Below are 24,970 nucleotides of genomic sequence, written 5' to 3'. Positions count from 1 at the left end.
TTAGTCTCATCTTAAGCTCTTTCCACCTATGGAATGCTCTCTGGTGATTTGCTGCCTTCTCACGGCATGCCAGATGTCTAGCCAGATTTTTCCAGTCCTTTGTTCCTATAGAACCCAATGTGGCTGGAACATTAGACTGGAAGAGTTTGCAACAAAAACAGTATGCAGCATTCTGGGTTTTTGAGTACATAAGCCATGGCCTCTCCACTTTGTCACTATTGGGGATTTCACTCCAGTAATGTGTTGGATGGAAACTTCTATTTTCATTGTCTTTGGGAAACATGAAAGTTTTCACTTGCTGTGGCCCATGCAGTACAAGGAAGTCCCTCCGGCTACTGCTCAAGTGGGTCCACAGTCCTGGATCATCTATACTTAAGGAACTAAACTCAGCAGCAGCTGTTTCTTGCACCTCCACTATACTCTTCTCTGATCTACACTTTTCTTCAGGAATGTGCATGGTTACATCCATTAGAGATGGAGATATGGATGCTGCAGTAGCTGCCAGGTCACCTGCACCCTGACTAACTGGAAGATCAGGCGTCTCCTCACCACTCACATCCGCACTGGGGCCGGAAGGCTCACCGTGAACATTTGTGTCTATGTATCTCAGGAGAGCTCCTTCCTGCTTAGATAGAAAAGCTTCCTTTGCTTTCTTTCTTTTTCTGAATGCTGCCCCAGAGGGGAGTTTTCTTCTTTCACTCATGACTGCTCTTCTGTGCCAGCTATAGTGGTTCTCAACACTCAATTGAAGGGGATAAGCAGGCTGGTAGGAGGGCCTGAATGAGGGAAGATATCAGCATCTTAAGGGCCTAACTGTCTCCAACAACTTCAGTTGACTGCCTGTTTTCCTCAAGTGGGTTCAGGGAAGCAGCAGGAAACCGGAAGCTCCCTGAGCAGCTGGTGTTAATCAGTCCAGGCTCCTGGGGGTGCTAGAGAGGTACATAAAAGGCTCCTCCTCCTCCTCTCTCTCCCTGTAGCTCCTGCTGCTTTCTGTTCTTCCCTCTCACCTTTTCTCTTGCCTGCCTGTTATGTCTCTTGTGCCCTCCTTCCTCCAGCACAGCACTCCACCATCTCTGTGCATCTAGAGCAGAGAGAATACATGTGCACCAGCAGCAGACACAATTTTCTACACTCTGGGTCCTAGTGGTGCCCCCCCACAGTCTGGCACTTGAGGCATCCGCCTCAGTTTGCCTCATGGTAACGCCAGCCCTGTCCTGTTGCTGCCTGGACACCATGAACTCACTACTGCGGTGTGTACAAATGGAGTCATAGATCAATGCATCCCGGCCATTACATCTTGATGATTCACTCTAAAAAAAACAATTAGACATATGGGGACTTATCACATGAGCTCAGTTATTAAAGTCCTAGACATGAGAGCATGAGTTCTCCCAGGTTCTCTCACTCCCCATGTACAAAGGAACTTAATGTAAATGAGCCCAGGTGGACAAAAGGTCTTTGCTCCTCCTCCTGTTTCTGAGTTGCCATTTCCCCCTGATAAATCCCCAGGTTCTCCTGTCAAATGGCTCTCATCTGATGCAGCTCGGATGACTGCACACTCTGACGTGACTGCTACGAGAGGAAAATTACACATGGCTGTGTTGTGTAGGATGGGGGTAGAGCAGAGGGAATCTCTTCCTCTCAATTCCCAGTATCTCTGCAGTGTAGTTAGCAGTTCCTTATATGATATCTGAGTCCAGGCAAGAGCTTAGGGAGACCCTATGCAATGAAACTAGGCAGCACAGGCTATGTTTTGGCAGTCTGGGAACTAGAGAGACAAGTCGGAATCTCGTGGCTTGAATAAAGAATCCTGTTTATATTCATTACAGTCAAGAACTGTTCTTTCTCCATCACAAAGGACATTACATCCTCTTAGCACCAGCCTCAGTGATAGGAGGGGACCTGCCAAATGCACCCTTCTACACACTAAAGTCTGAGGGGTCTGGTCTTCTGACTTGAGGGTGTGGTCGTATTAGTGCTGCTATGCATATGCTGAATTTGTCACATACATTAGAGAGGGGTTCATATTATACCTTTTTAAAAGGCGTAGCATGGTGTGCTAGAGGGATGAATGGCTCAGAGACCCTCTAAACAGCCAGCATTACTCCTCTCCACCCATCTTACATGGCCACAATGAGTAAGGGCAAGATTTTGCATATAAAATGTATGTGCTAATTCCTACGTTCTCTCTGGCAGCTGAGAACTCAAGATCCCATCCCAAGAGGTGTTGATCTTCTACAACACCCAACACAGTCATTAGGAGCTGAGGATGGTCCCAAATAGGTCCCAAATTGGCAGGGTCTGGGCGCACTGAAGATGTGAGGAATAGGACTCTCAGGATTGCCCCCCTAATTCAAGTCTCCCATACAAAATCTACAATAATCTACCAGCCGAGCTAGAGGGACATACTTTGGATTTTGAAAACAACCACAAATCAGCCCAAGAAATCTCATCCTTAATGGGTTTAATGGGTTAGTTAATTTTGAGACTTCCTAATCTGACAGCATGGTCATGGTCAGATGGGAATACACATGTGCTTGTATTATTCCAAATGACTTTGAATCCCGATTCAGTTCTCTGACATCACAGTTGTTATGCAGATATCATTCAAATTACCTCATGCCAGGCGTCTTTAGTACCTGAAATCCTTGAACGTAGAGGTCAAATCCAAACCTCCATATCACCTGCAAAGGTCCTGGTGCTAAACGCTCAGGGACCTTTTGGGCTCATTTATTTTAAAAAAAACAACACCACCTGTATGTGGTTGCATCAGGTTTGTTGTAACGAGAACTGTAGTAACACAAGCAAACTCATCTGGGGGCCTGATCCAAAGCCCATTGAAGTCTACAGAATGGCTCCCATTGAATTCAATGGGCTTTAGATCAGGCCAAACAAGGTCACATAAAACCCTCCAAAAAGACATTCTTCAGGTTTGCCAAGCAAAGGAACTTGGGTTAAAAATAACAGAAGACAATTGAGAAATGAGCGAAGGCTTAAACAGCCTTCTTTAGGGCTCCCAAAACGTAGAGGGTGACATTTGAAAAACAACAACAACAACAACATCTAAATGAGCATGCATTATATGCAGTTTCAGGCTTTAATCCTTCAAATACTTATGCCTGTGAGTAACTTTACATGAGAGTAGCCTACTCGTATGTAAAGTTGCTCAGGTGCATAAAAATGTTTGCAGGATCAAAGCGTTAGGTGCTTATTTTTGAAGATATGCCCCCTCAAAAGTCTGTGGTTGTGGGGTTTTGTTATGTGAGCATCTTATTGCTCCATCCCATAATCTCCCTGTATTATGCCTGAAAAAACAAATTCCTATGAAAGGGGTTGTTTGGGGGTTGTTTCTCTATAGTTCACTCCTTATTTGAGATGGTGATTTTGCAGGTGACCTGGTATGCACTAAAATCACTGCAAAGCACAGAGTTCCTCCTGCTAGCACTCCATTAACTCCTCTCCTTTTGTATTTCTGAGACCATAGTTGAGATGCTCTGATTTCGGTTTTCTATTCCGTCCCATTCACTCTCACAGAATATCATTTATTACTTTCATGGCTCTAACAGCACCTTAGATATGGGTGTCCAGAGATGACTGGGAAATTAACCCAGATCAGTTGTGTCAAAAGCAGCAATGGTAATTACAGTATTGCCAGTGCAACGAGAGAGAGGAAGGGTACTGTTGTATGTGTAATGGCAGCTGCTGATCACAGAAGGCCATTAATTGCTCCCACTGAAGCCAATGGCAAAACTCCCATTGATAGGGTGAACATATTTCCCTATGCTAAATACAGGGCACTTGGTAAAATTACTCGTATTCAAGTGAGTTCAATGACAATCAATCAGAACTATGCAGTATAAACATTCAAATTAACATCAAGTTGACTGAGCCCCTGTTAAAAAGAAATACTGTGTAGTGGGATTCTTTTTACTTACTTTCTTATCTTTAAGGCTTTAGGGTTCACACAGGGAGAGGTGACACACACACACACACACACACACTCCCATACACCTCTCTCACACGTGGGGATGACCGACCTGACCCTCTCTGGCCGGTGCTTTCCGCCCTCCATACCTGGCTGGGCTTCTGGGATGGACCCGCTGTTCCTGGTACCTGGTGCAACGTCTTCCCGAGGCAACATATGGGGGGGGGGGCATGCAGGGTCACAAGGCCCCCCCTACCCCAGATTTCTGCCAGGGTTCACACCAGAATGTAGCCAGCAGCAGCCTTTCGGCACTGTGTGGGAGGGAAGGGAAGGGAGCTGCTTCCAGCCACAGGGGAGTGTGTGTGCGGGGGAAGGGATGACCTGGCCCATGTCTTTGCAGAGCTCATCTCTCTCTCCCCTTGCCCCCCCTCCCACAGCTGGAAGCAGCTTGTCCCTTCCTGCCTGCACTGAGTCGCAAGGCAGATAACACCTCCAGGCTGCTGCTGGCCACTGACATAACCCAGCCGCCTCCTGTCCCCCGGCTACACAGCAGGCAAGAAGGGGTTAAGCCCTAAGGATGCATTGTGCACCAGGGCCCAAGGAACCTGACTGCAAAGGCTTCAGCAAACCCGGCCAGAGAGGTGGCTCAGCAGGGGAGGGTGCCTAGAGGATGGAGCAGCCCCGCACTCCCTGGGAGAAGGAATCAGAGCAGGTGGGAGAACAGGGTGCTAAGCCCCTGCTTGGGGAACAGCTGTGGAGCCTGCAGGTTCGGGGCATGACCAGGCTGGAAATCACTTCCCCCCGCCACTCCAGAGCTTAGCTGAAGGGTGGAGAGGCTTCCCCGTGTTACTGCTGTGTGGGGCTTTGGCACATGCAGGGCTTGGCTCCTCCTGGCCAGTTCCCTGGGCCAGAGGATCTTGGGCTTTCCCAGGGCGCCGGCCCATCCTTAGAGGTTTTTAAGGCCCGGCTTGACAAAGCCCTGGCTGGGATGATTTAGCTGGCGTTGGTCCTGCTTTGAGCAGGAGATTGGACTAGATGACCTCCTGAGGTCTCTTCCAACCTTAATATTCTATGATTCTACGAAGGAACCTGCCAGCCAAGCTGTTGGTGAGCTAAGCACTCCAACCGGGGGCTGGTTCTCTGCACAGCACTGGGAGCCGGACGCGCCCCGCTGAGGGGGAGGGATATGGAGGAGCAGTGGGGCTCAGGCGTGTGTAAAGGGGCAAAGCAGGGAGGGGACAGCGAGAGGGGGAGCATGTAAAGGGCTGATGGGTGTGCAGCCGATGTGACATGTAACTGGCTGACCCCTGGCACCTGCCTGCACTCACCAGCCACTGCAGCTCACAGTGCGCAGCCAGTGCCGTCTGGAAATGGGATGGGGGGCAGGGTCCTGCTGGCCAAGAGCCGACATGCAGCAGGGGCTGTGCTGATGGACCAGCAGGAGGCGTGGCCAGCTTTGTCCCGCCACCAGCCTTGCACACCCACCCCCATCATCGGCCACTGGACCCCTCTCCCCGCTCATCGCTGGTGGGTGGGCAGCTGGCAAGCAGGGATCCAGCCAGCAGCAGGACCCACCAATACTGATGCAGGGGGGAGAGACAGAAAATATGGAAACATTTGCCCATTTTTAAAAAAAAAATTCAAGACACCTGTAGACGAGCTTACAAATGGGACATCTGGTCACCCTGCCCATAGAACTGAATAGAAATAGCATTGGGCCCATATTGCTGCTGTTTCCTTATGAAGCAGAATATAATGAATGTAACCAAGGCGTACTGTAGACGGTGTCTCACTCCCTCAGACTCCTGGATTATCTGAGCTGCTGTGTTACAGCGTATATCCGACCCTGGATGCAGGCGGCATTGACTGCTGAATAACTACCTAGTGCCGGAAAGAATTGGCTGTTTGTGTCTCTTTGCAGCATGGTACGAAGGGTCTGATTGTCAAAAGTGCTGAGCACTGACAACATCAGTGGGAGCCCGTGGGAGTTGTGTGGGGCTCATTAAATCAGATCTCCTGTAAATGTCTTTAACAAGGCTAACCTTGGACAGCCCTTTCCAGTTCTGGGTATAAATACAGAAGAATGTATTTTTTCAGACCAATAAGTATTTAAGGGGGACATTTTCAAAGGCACAAAGGGCAGTGCCTTTGAAAATGCCATAATCCCACTGGTAGTCAATGGGAATTGGGTGCAATACTGGCCTCTTTGCCTTTGAAAATCTCCCCCTAAATATTTTACAAAAATACTGCTATATAGGACCAGATTTTCAAAACAGCACAGGATCCACATGGGGCCAGATTTTCAGATGAGCTCAGCTCCCACTTAAGCACCAAAATAAGAGCTCAGTAGGTTTGGTGCAGGTTGAGCACCTTACCCCACACGCACATTTTCCAAAGCAGAGGCCGGCCAGCCACAATAATATCCCAGTAGAACCCACTGGGGTTGTGGATGCATTTACCTCTGTTTTTGCTTCAGCAAGGGCTGATTTTTTGTGATTACATTTAATAGCCAGTGCAAGGGCGATGGAGGAGAGAGGAAAAAGGGAAATGCTTGCCGAAACAGGTCGCCTGGCAAATCTCACTACAAATGGAGAGGTTTTGGATGGATGAGGTTGGGCACTAGCAGACAATTGTTCTCTCATCAGTGATATTTAACTTCTTTCATTCTCAACTGAGCACTGCCTTTGTCTATGGACTTTAAACCTCTCCCCTCCTTCCCTTTCATTCTCTTGTATGTAATTCCTAGCTGCTGACGGAACTCTAGTAACTTGCGCTATTCCTTTGTCTCCTTCAACTAATCCCCTCCACCAGCACCACTCAAATGAGCTGGCCTTTTCATAATAATTAGCTCACTCTCATGCCCTAAGTGATTGTGCAATACATATAGGCTTGGAAGGATTAGATTTGTATTGGTAAATGTCGGCAAATATTGATTTTCCTGCACATGCACTAACTAACACAAATATTTCTATCTAAATTTACAGATAGGCAAGTAAGAAAAATTCTGCTTGAGAACTTATTACAGTTTGATTTCAGGATATTTACTTTGTATATTTTGACATGCGATGTTGACAATCTGTGTATTAATGGTTATAAAGCTTTACCTTTTTGAATCTCAGCTATTGCCATTACGTGATTATTGTCTGACTACCCCCATAATTTCTGTGAAAATTTAAATTGATAAAAACTGAAAAAATGCTTAACTTTGAACATTTAAATTGGAAACAAAAATTGAAAAAATGCTTAAAAATTAACACTGTTATTGTCAAAATTACAAAACAAAAATCTAATACTGTACTGCATGTCCTCTCTATTTACACACACACACACACACACACACACACACACACACACACACACACAGTCTATGACAACTCTCTAATTTCAGCACGTGTATCATACCAGTGAGATGCATGGAATTTTTTTAGGGTGGCATTCTGGGCTGGACAGCCAAAGTGTTGGGGGAGAGTGTTGCTCGAGCAATGGTAACTGGAAGCATGCTGGTGGTGGTGGTGGGGTTGTGCTCATGTGTGGTGACTAGCATATCTGTAAAAAGGTTCAGGGTGGTGCCAGCCTCAGAACTGAACTCCAAGTGCTAGTGACGGGGTGGGGGTGGGGGCAAGAAGGACCTTAAACACACCTCCAACATGTCTGATCAGACCCCCTTTGGGGTGCTGTATCAGAAACCCCCTCCATTTATCAAGAAGTCTCCGGCAGGGGAACACTCGGGGGCAATGGCCTCCTGCATCCTTCCCTCCTCCCACTTCACAACCACCTTGGGAAAGCCAGGGTCTGACGCTTCAGAGAGACCCCAGTTTAAAAACCACAAAACACAGTAAGTGCCATTGCAGTTTACCTTTTCTCGTCATGTCTGTAAGATGTGGAGGTCCGGCCACTGGTCCAAATAAACATCTTAGAGGATTGCCCAGTGGTGCCTTTCCTTACTGTGGAGGTCTTGGAGGGATGACGGAAGGACCTAGAAGGAGAGGGATAGTCTCTGTCAGTATTCATTTGAAACACACCAAACCATGTTGTGTCCATCATGCTAAGTTCCCGGGCCTGGATTCCTACCCACTTGGCAGTGTTCAGTGGGCTCTGGTCCGAGGAGGTGGACCTTCTGATTATTCGAGGCGATATGTAAAGTAACAGAGATGCCCTCTCTGTTCCCTTCCAGGAGCTTTATCTTCTACTTTTTTTTCTCTCTCATTTGTTTTGCTAGCACTGGCTCACATCAGAGATAAGATGTCGTTTCCTTGCCTGTGCTTTACTGCCTGGACAAACGCTTGCTTTGCTGTTGGATCACCCTTGCACACACTCTTGAAAATGAAAACTTCACCTTGGAGTGAACTCCAAGCGCTGGCTAAACAATAGGCTGGAATCTTTTGTTGTTCCCATCACTTTTGCCTGCTCTCCTCCCTGGCCCAAGACCTCTTGATACATTTGTTCGAAGCAGCCATAGATTTTAAATAATTATGTGAGCCCATGGTGTATTCAGAATGCATTGATCTGTCACCAAACTCGTAGTTAAATCTAACTGCAGTTACAGTCCCTCTCCCGGCTGGCATTCTGATTGGCGCTGCTTGAGAGAATCATAGCAACTTGACTAGGTGCTCCATTGATGCATGCAGAATAAATGTTGAGGACAGTTTGTTTTCCTTTTTCTATTGCTCATATAATGGATTAACTCTTTGATCGCCAGGATTCTTAGCTGGCTCTTAGGCACTAATGTAACAAACATGATTAATAAGATCAGGCGAAGACCATTCACAGGCTGATCTTTCTGGTGAGAGTCTCTGCCAGCATTATACCTTTTCCCCAGCACGTCAACATGATGTATGTTAATTAAGAGGTTATGTATCTGCTACAAGTATCAGGGGGTCGCTGTGTTAATCTGTATCCACAAAAACAACAAGGAGTCCGGTGGCACCTTAAAGACAAACAGATTTCAGTCCTGCAACCCTAAATCAGTCAAAACTCCCAGTGGGTACTTTGCCTGAGTAAAGACACAGTTCCAGCACCTGGAGCTATTTATTCTTTTGGAAGTGTATCTGATATCACTACAGGCTTTAAAAGGCTTTATTGTTCCAAACCTGCTTAGCTGATACAGTCATGTCTTAGAAGCAGAACAAGGACATTGTTTTTTAAATGGGCTCCAATTAATTTCCTCCTACTGTCCCCTTAATCTACACTCCCTTCAGCAAATGCTCCCACTCTAAGATTTGTGCTTTCTTTCATACCCCCAACCCACTGCCAGCCTGGCACAACCTCCCACTTCATGTCTGCCAAGCAGGCTCTCTGTCCTCCTCCTGCCATAGCTTCTTCCTACTGCCTTCTAATCAGTGATTTCCCTAAACACTCCCAGAGCACAACTGCTGCACAGGGCTTTCTCTTTTCTACAGCAGGGCATGATACCAGTAGCATTTCATTTTCAGAGCTTAAGATTTAAAGAGGGGAGAAATGTAAAGAAGTTTTGATCTAGGGATTTGGTTTGGACTCACTTCTCTCTTTTTTAATTCATCTATACCGAGGTTTGCCAGGATCCAATTTACTTCTTTATCATTTTGATGGATGTTTATATTTAAGCATTTTTTTTATCTATTTGAATTTTCACAGTTTCACCAAATTATGGGTTTTATGCATTTAACATTTTTTATTGGTTTAAATTTTCACAGTTGTAGGAAATTGTGGTGGTGGTGGGAGTTAGACAATTATTTAATGAGAGTAGATGTTGAGATTCAAAGAGTTAAAGCTTTTTAACAGTTCATAGAATGTCAGGGTTGGAAGGGACCTCAGGAGGTCATCTAGCCCAACCCCCTGCTCAAAGAAGGACCAATCCCCAGACAGATTTTTACCCCAGGTCCCTAAATGGCCCCCTCAAGGATTAAACTCACAACCCTTTGGTTTAGCAGGCCAATGCTCAAACCACTGGGCTATCCCTCCCCCCTGTCAGCCCTCTGTTAAAGCACAAATTGTCAACCTCACCTGTCAAAGTATACAAAGTAAATACACTTAAATCAATTCCTAATAAGTTCTCAAGAAGAATTTTTCTTACTTTGCCTATTTTATTTATCAACGGAAATATTTTTTGTCGCTTTGTGTGCATATGGCAAAATTAAGGCTTACCAACATTCACGGATAAAAAGCTAATCCTTCCCAGCCTAACTATATCTCAATTGGTTCTGAACGCTCATCCTTACAAACAGGTGACTTAATGATGCTCAGCATCTCACCAGATCGGGCCCTCGATTGTGAAGTCCCTTTGGGCAGAGGCCATATCTCATTCTATGATTTGTAAAGCACTGTGTGCATTTATCGCACTATGGAGCAGGATTCAATAATAAAAATGAAATAGTCTGGATTCTAAGTGCCTTAATGTAGAACCTTTTTGTATCTCAGTGGCCATTCCCTAGCTCACTGAGAAATAAACTCGGCTGTTTGTGGTTTCCAGTGAGGGGGCACATGCACTCCAGAGCGCTGTTTGTGTAAAAAAAATGCTGTCACGCCATCATCTACAAAGTCTCACAAAGGGCTGATTCATGTATTTGCATAGCTGTGAACCTGGGTGAATGCTTAGAACTAACGGAGATGGATTTGGAGGGGGAAAAACAGTGCTGGATCTGAACTGAAATTCAGCTTGGAGGGTGAGAGGGCTGGAATCCAAATCTGGATTTGGATCAGAATTTCACAGCTGGACCCCTATCTCAGGAATGGGGCAAACCAAAATTCTGGGTCTTTTCACCCCAAACTTTGCAGAGGAGTGGGAAGGAGGCTTGAAATTTAGAGAGAAGGAGGCCCTTCTCTAAAAACCACCACCGAAACATTCTGCCTATTTAGGCCTTGGGTGACATCATAAAAAGCTACAATATATACCAGTGAGTTGGCCTTTTGGCACTGAGCACCCTCAAAATCACACTGAAATGAATAAAATCCATTTGTTCCTCTGGGGCAGGGACCATCTTTTTGTTCTGTGTTTGTACAGTGCCTGGCACACTAGGATCATGGTCCATCACTGGGGCTCCTTGGCACTACCACAAAATAAATAAATAATCTAAGTCTTTGTATCACACTCATGGGTGGACACAGATTAGGCAGGAAGGAGAGTTCTTTGCACCAACCAAAAAGGAGGGACAGCACTGCTTAAACAAGCAAGGAAGAAGAAAGGAAGCTGTGTTCTCCCAGTCTCCTTACTTTAACCCCTGACGCTTGTCACTGTGGTATCTGAACACCTAAACAGTCTTTTCTTTCCTTTTCACCTGAGCAAAAAACCGTAGTCAAGTATTAGGGGAACAATGTATAAGAAAAGGCATTTGTGACTAAAATAACTATGGCTTGGAGGACAAAATAGTAGCTACCAGCATCTAATCGATATGATGACCCAATAAGGAGAATTTTCAAGCGGTCAGCATAGGTGCTGGAACTAGAGGTGCTGGGGGTGCTACCCCACCCCCTGGCTTGAAGTGGTTTCCATTATATACAGGGTTTACAGTTTGGTTCAATGGCTCTCAGCACCCCCACTGTACAAATTGTTCCAGTGCCCCTGGCCATCAGAGTAGAGAATTTGGGATACAGGACTCCTGAGTCCTATTCCTGGCTCTTCTACTAGTGACTCACTGTGCAGCGTTGGGTAAGCCATGGTCTACACTAGAAAATTAGGCCAACATAAATATGTCGCTCAGGGATGTGAAAAATCCACACCCCTCAGTGGTGGTGTTAAGCTGACCTAAGTCCCTGTGTAGACACTGCTAGGCCGATGGAAGAATTCTTCTGTCAATGCAGCTACCGCCTCTCTGGGAGGTGGCTTACCTACGCTGATGGGGAACCCCTCCCATTGGTGTAGGTAGTGTCTACACTGACGCACTAAAATGGTGCCGTTGTGCTGCTGTAGCGTTTTAAGTGTGGACAAGCCCTATGACACTCAGGTTGACTAAAATGGCCTCTAACATTGGGGACATCAGCTAGCAAACAGAAAATTGTGGCATCTAGTACCATATTTAGTGTCCACTGTTATAAACTGAGGTCTGGCCCTCTGCTCATCAGTTTACTCAGTCTGTTCATATGAAGCAGTTGTGAGGACTTATTGAAATCTTCAGGAGGAAGGCCTCTAAGGTTCTGTTCACACACAGTCCTATCACTCCTGTTGGTGTCACTTACTGAAAGGTAAAGTTACACATGGTGTGTGAACGGCTAAAACTAAAAGTACTGTAATAGGGCAGCTGAGTGACGCAGCTGGACCTACTGGACGCTGTGCTGATATAGCCTAAACCACTGCCATAGTCATTGGGAGACCTGGAGGAGCTTGGTTATCATAGACTTTGCTCTAAACTAAACACAGCTGAGCATACAGTCGAGGTGATACACAGCTCATGCTGCCTGCATTCGTTATACAGTCCTTCTCCGGTAGGATGAACAGCAGCAGCATCACCACAGGTAGCTAGACATCTCCTGACTCACCTAGTCCGAGTGAAGGCATTGTGATGGCAGCCTTCAAAGTGGAGGGAGGTGGCTGCAATGCACAGACGGGTGTATGGGAAGGAAGGAGAGGTCTTTTTCTCTGGAAGAGTTTGAAGGATTTCAGAATGTTTCAGAATGCCAGTGCCTTGGAGCTACCCATATGTGATATCATTAATGCTGCCTGCTTCATTAGCTGGGCAATCCAAGCCACTCTTCACTATTTAACAGATAATTACATGCCTAATCTTGTGTAAAATTGTTACAGTAATGACATCACAGCAGCCACTCCAAAGGTCAGATGTAAGTGACTTGGTTCAGTGTTTGCTTTAGCTATAAGGGTCACCTATAAGTTATAATCCTTTCACAGGAACAATGGAGTGTGAAATCTCCAGGATCCTTCTTCTGAAGGCCTTTAGGGGAAAAGAAACATTTCACATGGAGGAATCTGAAACTAAGTTAATATATGCTGGTTCAGTGGTTTGGTTAGACAACACGTTTGTTTCCCTTGCACTAAACGTCCCTTCCCCCCCCCCAAATTGGACTGTGAATCCCAGTCCTTATCACCCAAAGCTGCAAAATAATGTCCCCATAGTATTGGAGCAGCCCCACTGATAAAAGGAAATACTTTTTCACACAACACGTAATGAGACTGTGGAACTCATTGCCAAATGATGCTATGGAGGCTTAGAATTTAGCAAGATTCAGAGAGGGACTGGACATTTGTATGAATGACAGCCATCTCCAAATTTATAAAATAGTATCTACTAAGAAGAAAATGAGCTTTCAAATGGATATAAACCATCAAGATCATGTCTTAAAACAATCTCTGATTATTAGGAGTTAGGAGAGACTTTCCTGTGGGGAAGATTATCCAACATCTGCCTACTGAAGCAGTATCTTGTACTTGCTGCTGGCTACTCTCAGAGACAGGATTAGAAGGACTTTGGTCTGATCCAGTATGGCGATTCTTATGTTCCTATTTCAATGGGGTTAATATGGAGATTGGAAAGGGAGGCCGTGTTTTGGTTTTTGCAAAATCCAACTGGTCCTTGGGATCAGGGTTCCATTTTATTTAAATCACCACTGTTCCAGGGCAGAGTCTGGGGGAGCTCAAGGTGTACCAAAGTAAGCAATCTATCAACAGCATTAAAATGGAGTCCAACTCCCACTATCAGAGGGGTAGCCGTGTTAGTCTGAATCTGTAAAAAGCAACAGAGGGTCCTGTGGCACCTTTGAGACTAACAGAAGTACTGGGAGCATAAGCTTTCGTGGGTAAGAACCTCACTTCTTCAGATGCAAGTGAAGAAGTGAGGTTGCATCTGAAGAAGTGAGGTTCTTACCCACGAAAAGCTTATGCTCCCAGTACTTCTGTTAGTCTCAAAGGTGCCACAGGACCCTCTATTGCTTTTTACAACTCCCACTAGTGTTTTCAAGTACGTGTTACGTTTACTCCCTTTCCTGTGCATTTGTTTGGGGTAGATTTTGGTACCCTTACTCAGAATGAGTAGCAGTATTCTCCAGGAGCAGTCCTGCTGCTTTCAATGGCACTACCGTGGCATAAGTAGATCTGGGCGAAATGTTTTTTGGCAAGTAGCAAATTTGCCAAAAAAATGTATTTTGAGATGCGCCAAAAAATGCATTTTGAGAGTCACCAAAACTATTCATGACTTTGGGTTGATTTTGGGTAAATAAGTTTCAGCCAAAAAAAAAAAAAAAAAAGGTGGGGGGAATCAGAAATGTTAATGGTTTGTTTCACCATTTTTGAAATGAACTGTTTCAACATTTTGTTTTGAATCAACATGACATTTAGAAAATGTCATTTCAAAATTATGTGCAAATGGTTTATTCAACCTGAACAAATTTTTTTGGTTTTTCATTTGATGAGAGAAACAAACAAACGAAAAAAATCAATTTCATTTTGAAATGAAACAAATATTTTTTTTTTTGGCCACTGAAGCGAAAAAAAATTAATTATTTACTCAGCGCTAGTCTTAAGGTACTGCTTAACATGAGTAAGGGTGGAAGAACTGGGCCTCTGCTCTTCAGTTAGCTGTGGAGAAAATGTTTCAGATAAATGGTTTCAATTTTGGTCCGCAGCTATGTAAATAAAGTATCTTACTGCAAATTTGACTATGAAACAAAATTGCTCTGTGCTGTCATTAGCTCCTCTAGAAAGAGGAAACAAAGCACGGAGGAGTAATGTTTGCTTTCTATCAAGTGCTTTGTATCAAGAACATTAACTTTTTAGTTCACGTCTTTCAGATCTGTTTGTTGTCCTAGGGAGGCAGCAAACTATCCATGGGAAATTTGGCTACTGCTGAACATGGGGGAGGCAATACAGCAGTTACACGCACACTGTGGGTATTATCCTCACAGTTGTGATGTCACAGGGCTGTAATTATTACATACTCACACTTCAAGGGAAATATTATGTTGAATTCAGCAGTTTCTATCTCCATTTAAATGGTGTGCACAGGTAGCAACATACAAACGCACCTCAGAAGTAGAAAATAACTTCAGCTCACATTTTTACACCCTTGGTATAAATATAGTGTGAAACATCGGTAGCTGCCTAGAACTTCATTGTTGCCACTACGCTGCATACAATAGTCCTTTGGCACTTCCAGTTAGTGTCAAGGAAGGAACTCAGATCTTCCTGCCTCAGAAGCACAGTGAAAGGAGAATCTTTCTCAGCAGCATAGGGTCTCTGACACATAGCTGAGCAGCTCTGAATTAATCCATTAGAGGGAAATGGACATACATTGTAATCAGTCATGATGGCATTTATGCACTAAGGCCCCACTCCTGCTGAAGTCAATGGCAAAACTCCCATGGACTTTAATGGGGCAGGATTCAGTCCTAAAACTTCTGTCATTTACCATGACAGTAACTGGAAATACACTCCCACTACAGCCCAAATCAATTCAACAGCACGCAAGTCATCATTACAACCAATAATAACAGTGCTGCAAATTTAACGGTGCTTTTGATGATCAGGCAAAAAGAGTTTAATATGAGACAGCCAAAGACAAGAAAAGATGTGGTAGCACAGTTCAGGGGAAGAGATAGCAAGGAGAATAAGGTACGAAAGATTCCTGGGAGAACAGGGTTTGAGGTGGGAGAAAGAATGTGTTTGGCGGAATGGATGGGGGAAGTGTTTCGTGCTGAGAATGGGAGCGGGAGTGGAAGGAAACAGTAAAGAGAGAGGGAATGCAGGGAGTGAAAGGAAGAATGAGGAAATGAGATCAGAGGTAGGAGAGGCCACTGAGTGAGGATGAGAGAGTTCAACTGGATGTGGTAAAAGACAGAAAGGTGGGGGAGGGATTCAGTTTCTGAACACATTTTTCAAATGTTTAAACCCAACTAACGTTCCATTCAGTTCCTTTCAGAATTGCCACGGCTTCTTCTAAGCCTCTTGGCTAAGAATAAACGTAGTGTGGTGTCAGTTTAATATGTGCTCTGTCCTGTCCTCCATATGGGACTGCAATGGAGACAGACTCAGTGATCTTAGGAGTCATTTCCATCCTATTACTTCCTGGAGAATCACACAGGCTCATTTCTCACTAGAAACCCTGCCCACAGTTCAAGCTATAACTACAATGAAGATTGGAAGCTGTTCGGATTTGATTTGAACCCGTTCATCCAGCCCTCACATCAATTACCATCTCTGTAGTTCCTGAGCAGTGAGCTTCATTATGCTAAGTGTAGGAGAGGGAATGGTAGCTGATGACTTCTCTAATTTATATTGGGGACTGACCTGGTGTCTGGAGGGCTTAAGGATCAGGCAGCCAAAAAAGGGTACTTTTGTTTTCCCTCTTCTTGGCTTCACTGCCATAGTGGAGGATGTGGTCCCAAAATGCTATTTGTGTGTGTATTTGCATGGACTCAAGGTCACGAGGGTCTCCTAAGCATATGGCATACACTGGGAAGGTGACAAGGAGTCAAACAAGATTCAGAGATCTCTGACGCTTCCTCCCCCCGCCACAAACAGTTTATAAAGAACAACCGCACTGCTTGAGTATTCCTAAGAATCATTTTGTTGCTGCAAGGCCAATGCCCTTCCCACTGTGATTCTAGGGAGCAGCCCTGAAAAATCATTAGATAACTCACTGGCATATTACACAGGGCACTATATTCATGCCACATTGCTTCTCAAGGCTAGATTTAAGTGTCTGGATGGGCTTCTAATGCCCATTGCCTTTAATTCTTCACCTTTGTATAGAGCCTGAGAAGGATAGTGCGGGTAATGTTTTAGGAAGGCGCGAGAGGCTGATGTTTGTCTGAGGTTTGCCTGTGTTCAGGTTTCTGACAACAATAGGCTCTTTTGAGGCCTCAGTGGGCCATTTATGGCACCAAAATAATGAGATAAATTCTCCTTAAGGCGTTTCACATCTTGGATAGTGGGGAATCTGCAAAAAGATCAGCACTTGTGTTCATTTGACACCATAAATGGCTCCTTGAGGTATTAAAAGGCCTATGAAAACCATGCATCCGCATAAAGATATAATCACTGAACTGTTTGGGTTTGCCTGAATATGGCCATTTCCTTCATTATCCAAGTTATGAAGTATTTGGATGCACAGTCCTAATATTTTCCAACGGAACAAGTCATTTTCCTCCCAAAGGGAGTCTTCTTTGTCCCTCAAGCCTTGAGGATTCCCCACTAGCCCTCAGTTTAATCTGCTACTCTTCCCTGCCCTTCACTTTGTGCACTGCAATCATGATCCTTCCAGATGAAGAGACCATCAATACCACTTATTACTTGGACAGAATTGTTACTATTAAGTGATGTGAGGTATTCAGTATTCCTAGTTGGCTTTTGCAGTGTTCCTAGCCACAGGTACCCAGAGAAAAAGCAGGAACCTGGAACCAAATCCCGCCCTCCCACAAACACAAGCTTTGAGGTGTATTAATTGAAGAGACAGGGACATTCACTGGTGGCTGTGCTCAGTTCTGAGATGCCAAGCAGGGAGGAAGATTGTTCAGGATGGGGTATAAATAAGAGTAATAATGGGATAAATTTTAGAGGAAAATATAGACTGAATATCAGGAAAAGTTTCTTAGCTATGAGGTTTGCTAGAGTGTGGAACCATCTCCCAAACAGAGTGGTGGAATTACTGTTAATTAAGATCTTGCCTGCTTGATTCAAGGGACGGCCCAAAAGGAGTTTTCTAAGCCTAGCATTAATGATTCTAAGGCCACACAGCAGGTCAATAACAAAGCTGAGAATGGAACTCACATTTTCTGACTCCCAGTCCTGCTCCTTAAACACAAGACTGACCTGACAGTTTTGCCTGTGTAAGTGTAACCCACACACCTCCTGGGTGCGGTGCTCTGTCCCATCTAGTGGCACCGAGACCACTTAGAGAGAGAGAGAAAACGAATCTGCTCTACAGCCTTCGCTAACAGCCAGTTGGCTTTTAGCTCGTGCAGTAGAGGCTCGGGAACTAAACTCCAGAGGCCCCAGGTTCGATCCCACCCGCTGACGACCGAGGTCTGTTGGCGTTACATAAGGACGGCAGGATCAGACTCACCTGTATACAAAGCACGCGAAAGTACTGTAATAGAGAAACTATTGCATCGTATACAAGAGCAGCAAGAACAAATATCCAGTCTGTGAGCATATAAAACCAGTGGCATTCATGCTGTTATGATAGTGTTCACAGGAAGAAAGGCTTCAGGAGATGGTATTTCTTGGAAAATCCCCCCCAAGTTACGTGAGTCAAAATACCTGCTCTTCCTGCAGGTCTTTACACAAATGCCAACATTTGAAGAGCTGATTCTACTTGAGGCCATAACCGAAAATAAATACTACTGCAAATCAGGGATGCAGAGGAACAGAAGTAAAGCCAGCGTGATCTAAGAAGAACAGCTATAAAGCAACTAGCTAAAGGAAATGCATCTGCATTAGTGGAAGACAGCTACCACTTAGGGAACATTTAACGCCCCGGTAGCAGCCACATTAAATCGTGCAGTGGCGCAGGCAGTATCAAATGGCGTGACTCTACTTCAGTGCTGGCATTTACTGTAGGGCAACCAAATGGTACAAAATAAGAACAACAGACCTCAGTGCAAGACAATGACCTACATAAACAGATCTTATTTATCTGCAAAATTTTATGAGCCACAGTGCTGAATGCTGATTAAAGCAATTGGCAAATGACGGCGTACAGAACTCCATTGGTATATGCTTGTAAGAGATCTCATGGATTACTCCCATGTAGAATGCCCCTCACAGATACTTATACATTTTTCAGCTGTCCGATTTGTCCTTTTGTTGAAGTAGCTGGGATTCCCTCTCCAGCACATCCCATGACCACTGGCACCAACAAGTGCCATGCTAGCAAGCATTCCTGTCAGTCATTAAACCCTGTAAATCCCACCTCTAAAGTGTGGGAGGTGGTCAGCATTGTGGAGGAGAAAGATGGGTGCTATCAGTAAGCTAATGCTGCCTCTGAGAAGAGCTTAAGAAGGTTGATGGAGGATGTTGCTGCCCTATGATTTCTGCCTGTTCTCTGCCCTCTTCCTGCACCTTCCTAAGGTGTAGTTCCTAAATGGGGAATTCCACAGGGTCAAAGGCACCCTCTGTTTGAAATGTGGGGTTCATATGGCATGAGGGGTCACCATCATGAGGGTGGAGTTAGCTAGCTACAGAAAACAAGAGGATTTTGTTTTTTAAAAAGGCAAAATGTCTTGACTTGAGGTTACTGCCTATGATTTTTTTCTCAGAGTATTTCATTATTAATATTTCTCTGAGTGTTTGCAAGAATAAAACAGACCTATGCAGAAAGGGTGACACATTTATACCTCTGTGCTGCAAGCCTGCATTCAACCTACATAAGGCTACATGTCACTTTCCCCACACCTAAGTTCTCTTAACCTCCCAGTTCCCATCTCACTTTTTACTTACCAAGTTTATGCTCCTTCTCTAATGCTGGATTTCCATGTTGTGGGGGGAGGAGGGATGGGGTGGGGAGAGAAGAGACACATCTGAATAATCTCTTGAGTCTTGCCATTTAACTCTGCTATGTAACTTTTTGCCTTCCTGCTCCCTCTCTTGTTTAGGGAAACATGCTTACTGTGACCCTGTTTAAAAGCCTCTGTGCTGAGTGTACACAATTTAAATTCCTCACTTTTGACTTGAGGGCTTTTTAGACCAGCTTCCTCATTTGTGTTGATATCCCTCAAACATGGCCCAGAATGTTAGTGTCACTAGCTAGTTTTTGGTATGATCCCTCGCCTGAGGATGCTGAACTGAATTATACTGGTCACTATTACTTCTTAGATTAGTGATAGTGAGTTCTTGAATCAACTACCATATGTTCCCTAGATTACCGATAAGGGAGGGACTGCTGTGCAGTGGTTACTACCTGTGACTAGGCGCTGAGGAATCCTGGGTTCTATCCTTGGCTCTGCCTTTGGGTATGTCTGTGCTGTAATTATGGGATGTGACTGCAGCTCCAGTTGACTTGGCTGAGCTAGCTATTTCAGGTACTGGAACAGTAAAGCTACAGCGGTTTGTACAAGCCTTCCCGGGACCCTACGTAACTGATCCTGTGGCTAGGCCATGCTGAAGTACATTCTGCCACAGCTTCACTACTCCAGTACCTGAGCTAACTATATTCAAGTTAGCTTGGTTATATCTACACAAGCTGCTGTCACACCCTGTGAATACGGTATGGACATACACACTGACTTGCTGAGTGACCTCTAGCCAGTCACTGAATGTCTCCAGGCCTCAGTTTACTCCTCAGTAGAATGGAGATAATATTCCCCCTCTGTACTTGTGGGGGCTATTTGTATGGCACCTTGAGATGACTGAATGACTGAAGAAAATCCGGCCTTTATTATTCTCCTCATCATCTGGTGACGATGAGTTTGCAGTCCCAGCACGTGGCAATCACATCTCTTGGCGCACTGCAGTCAACGGGGAGCGTTGTCCCTGGGGAACAGCCAGGGATAATTGTCACCTCTGCCTGTCAAAACTCAGTAAACATTTTAAAGCTTTCTGTGCCCTGTCAATTGTAAACGCATTTGCATTTACGTAAGAAATGAGATGTTGGACAAGCACTATATTCATCATTTCAAATGCTTCCAGGGAGCTGGGGAGGGCAGGGACTGTATGTAAAATGGTCCAGCTTGTGTGGCATGTCCAGCAGCAGCAATGGCAGCAGCAAAAGGCCGGAAGACATGAGTTTCCACTGTCTTCATAGCACACAGAACCCCACTGGGACTTGAGTGGAGAAGTTTGAGGTTTGGAATCTAGCCCTAACAGAGATCTCAGGAGACTACATTAAGGAGGAAGGATGTTGAAGGCAACAATGGTGGAAGTTCATGTCTAACTGTTTGAATCACACAGTCCCCATTTGAATCTTACCGGCATGACCAGCATTGTCACATGTAAACAGGAACTGCATGGAAAGGAGGGAACATAGGACAGGAAAAATAAAAACGGTGGTTCTCTCTGGCATTAGCCCTCCATTTCCCTCTTAAACCAGAACATAGACTGGTGGTCGTTTGCTTCCAGCATAGACCTTGAGCTGCAGTCTTCATCCTACTTCCCAATGCCAAAAAACCCTTCTCCTCTAGCCTTGCTTTCCCGGGCATATAATTGGCCAGATTTCAGAAGAGATCAGCTTCTGTTTAGACACCAGATGTTCAAAAGAGTTGGGCGCACTTTGGGAGTGGATTACTTGTGAACATAGGTTCATGAGTGTCACAATGGGAGCTGCGCACTCTTGAAAATTTGCCCCTTATTTAGGTGCCTATGTTGGAGCTGAGCTCTTAGAATCATAGAATCATAGAATATCAGGGTTGGAAGGGACCTCAGGAGGTCATCTAGTCCAAGCCTCTGCTCAAAGCAGGACCAATCTCCAACTAAATCATCCCAGCCAGGGCTTCGTCAAGCCTGACCTTAAAAACCTCTAAGGAAGGAGATTCCACCACCTCCCTAGGTAACCCATTCCAGGGCTTCACCACCCTCCTAGTGAAAAAGTTTTTCCTAATATCCAACCTAAACCGACCCAACTGCAACTTGAGACCATTGCTCCTTGTTCTGTCATCTGGTACCACTGAGAACAGTCTAGATCCATCCTCTTTGGAACCCCCTTTCAGGTAGTTGAAAGTAGCTATCAAATCCCCCCTCATTCTTCTCTTCTGGAGACTAAACAATCCCAGTTCCCTCAGCCTCTCCTCATAAGTCATGTGCTCCAGCCCCCTAATCATTTTTGTTGCCCTCCGCTGGACTCTTTCCAATTTTTCCACATCCTTCTTATAGTGTGGGGCCCAAAACTGGACACAGTACTCCTGATCAGGCCTCACCGATGCTGAATAGAGGGGAATGATCAGGTCCCTCGATCTGCTGGCAATGCCCCTACTTATACAGCCCAAAATGCCATTTGCCTTCTTGGTAACACTGGCACACTGTTGACTCATACCCAGCTTCTCGTCCACTGTAACACTGCCCTAGATCCTTTTTTGCAGAACTGCTGCCTAGCCACTCGGTCCCTAGACTGTAGCAGTGCATGGGAGTCTTCCATCCTAAATGCAGGACTCTGCAGTTGTCCTTGTTGAACCTCATCAAGTTTCTTTTGGCCCAATCCTTTAATTTGTCTAGGTCCCCCTGTATCCTATCCCTACCCTCCAGCGTATCTACCACTCCTCCCAGGTTAGTGTCATCCGCAAACTTGCTGAGGGTGCAATCCACACCATCCTCCAGATCATTAATGAAGATATTGAACAAAACTGGCCCCAGGACTGACCCTTGGGACACTCCGCTTGATACCGGCTGCCATCTAGACATAGAGCCATTGATCACTACCCATTGAGCCCGATGATCTAGCCAGCTTTCTAGTCACCTTATAGTCCATTCATCCAGCCCATACTTCTTTAACTTGCCAGCAAGAATACAGTGGGAGACTGTATCAAAAGCTTTGCTAAAGTCAAGGAATAACATGTCCACTGCTTTCCCCTCATCCACAGAGCCAGTTATCTCGTCATAGAAGGCAATTAGGTTAGTCAGGCATGACTTGCCTTTGGTGAATCCATGCTGACTGTTCCTGATCACTTTCTTCTCCTCTAAGTGCATCAGAATTGATTCCTTGAGGAATTGCTCCATGATTTTTCTGTCTATACTGTGTAACTCTGAAGTGATATGCTAAAAGGAGATTCTCTTTGACCGTATAAATGGTTAGCTTGTTACTATATACAGGAATGTGCAGTTGGATCTATCTCTGGTCCCCATTACTGTAAATATCTGAGCCACTCAAACTTTCATGCATTTATCTTCAAACAGTGCAGCAAAATAAGGAAGTACTATTATCCCCCTTTTACAGATGGGGAACTGAGGCCAAGAGAGGCTAGGTGACTTGCTCAAGGTCACACAGGAAGTCTGTGTCAGAGCAGGGACTTGAACACAGTTCTGACACATCCTAGGCTAGGGGGCTAACCACGGGACCCTCCTGCCTCTCTGAGAAGCCAGCACTCTGATTGAGAAGGTAGAAACAATGGCATAATTACCCTTGGACTAGGTTTAGTGGTTAAAATAGACTGAAACATGGGGGGAAGCCAACGGTGTGCTTACAATACCAGCCAAGGAGTAGGGGAGCCAGGGGGAGTGCTGTTTACCCAAGTCAGAGAATTGTGGGGAGAGCTCACTGCTGCTTTGGGACCCATGATAAAGTTAAAAGGGCCATGTGCCAAATCCTGGCTCTAATGAAGTTGGCGAGAGTTCTGCCATTGACTTCAGTAGGAGCAGGCTTTGGCCCTGTGTATTTCTATAGCTCTTAGTTTCCCGCATTTCTAAGTGTACATACTTGCTTGTGCCTTGTGAAAACAGAATGGAGATTTGCATTAACTGAGCAATACCTGGCTTTGAAATGTCAACCGACGGCACGTGTCACCCGGGGAAAGCTAAGATTAAAAAACGGATAGTGGCTATGTTTGTGGGTGGGAGTCAGGAGGAGAATTTGTGATGTGATTTGTGTGAGGGAGAGGATTTTATCGAAAAAAAAGAGGGCCCCCCACCCTAATAGAAATGACAAAGGAGGAGCAGAGATACACCAGGGAAGCGGCGGAAGGAAGGAGATAAACAGCAGCAAAACAACCCCCAAAGGAAAAGAGCAAACAGCAGGGGCAGATATGGCAGAAACAGCTCCTTCTCCCACTGCACCCACCTAATTCCTTCAGGGGGCCAATCATCTCTTATCTCCTCTGTTTCAGTCCCTGTGCCACAGAGGACAGCAGCTGGAGCAAAGCAAAGGCAGAGGCGATGCTAAAACTACCGCACAGTGGGGATTGAACACTGTGGAATTACTTATTTTTGAGTCCGGCATTTGGATTAGCTTTAAAAAGAGACGTGCAGATAAGCAAGCAGGCAATTACAGCCCAGATGTAATTTTTCATGAATGGAAAGAGCTACAGTCTAGGTGGGCCATACTGAAACTCTAATTCAGTTAGGTTCCTTTTGTCACCCCATTCATCATGGATGCTATAGGAGACGGAATTAAAAAATAAATACAACTGTGTGTTGCCTCAGGCCTGCCTTTTTTTAGTCTTTTAATTTTGTTGTTGGGTTTCATTTCTGCTCAGAGAAATACAGCAGTTCAATTTTAGCCGGTCAGTAAATTGCATGAGGAGCTCAAAATACATCACTGACAAACACCTATAGTGCCAGATATCCGTTGATTTTTGGGGGGACACAGTTAGACATGAATAATAATAAATAGCTCTTCTATAGCACTTTTCATCAGGTGATCTCAAAACTATTTACAATGGAGACCAGTATCGCCATTATACAGATGGGGAAAATTCAGGGACAACAAGCTGAAGTGTCTTGGCCAATGTTACCCAGAGACAGAGTTGGGAATAGAACCCAGATCTTTGGTGTCATAGAGCTAAGACCATGCTACCATTCTAATAAGCAGGTGGAGTTCTTACTTCAAGTTTAGTTTAAAGACATATTATCACTGCAGGCAACTTATCTTTCTATTGAGTAACTGCCGGGGGTCCATAAAACCTGTGATCTAATGAATGATCAGAGCAGAGGACAGGGAGTCTGGACTTTTGGGCTTTATTCTTAGCTCTGCCACTGGCTTGGGGTGTGATTTCAGGCAAGTCACTTACCCTCTCTTTGCATCAGCTAAGAGTTACAAAGGGATCTCACAAAACGGGGCGACTGGGTAACAAAATGGCAGATGAAATTCAATGTTGATAAATGCAAAGTAATGCACATTGGAAAACATAATCCCAGCTATACATACAAAATGATGGGGTCTAAATTAGCTGTTAGCACTCAAGAAAGAGATCTGAGAGTCATTGTGGATAATTCTCTGACAAACATCTGCTCAATGTGCAGCTGCAGTCAAAAACGTTAATAGAATGTTAGGAAGCATTAGGAAAGGAATAGATAAAAAGACAGAAAATATCAATGCCACTATATAAATCCACGATATACCCAAACCTTGAATACTGCATGGAGTTCTGGCCATCCCATTTCCAAAAAAGATATATTAGAATTGGAAAAGGTACAGAGAAGGGCAACAAATATGATTAAGGGTATGGAACAGCTTCTGTTTGAGGAAAGATTAACAAGAC

General features: G+C 44.9%; 1 protein-coding gene across 6 annotated transcripts in view; it reads right to left on the bottom strand.

The window, feature by feature from the left end:
• LOC117883194 (calcium-activated potassium channel subunit beta-2) overlaps positions 1-24,970 on the bottom strand; it is a 236,922-nt gene that overhangs the window by 22,093 nt on the left and 189,859 nt on the right. For all 6 annotated transcript variants that reach the window (XM_034782281.1, XM_034782283.1, XM_034782286.1 and 3 more), the window contains exon 2: positions 7,782-7,901. In XM_034782281.1, coding sequence (XP_034638172.1) covers positions 7,782-7,901 — 120 coding nt within the window. The remainder of the gene's footprint in view (positions 1-7,781; positions 7,902-24,970) is intronic.

Source organism: Trachemys scripta, chromosome 9 (genome assembly GCF_013100865.1).
Source record: "Trachemys scripta elegans isolate TJP31775 chromosome 9, CAS_Tse_1.0, whole genome shotgun sequence".
Classification (NCBI taxonomy): Eukaryota; Metazoa; Chordata; order Testudines; family Emydidae; genus Trachemys; species Trachemys scripta.
Note: the sequence above shows the minus strand (reverse complement) of the source record. Positions and strands in the feature narration are given on the sequence as shown.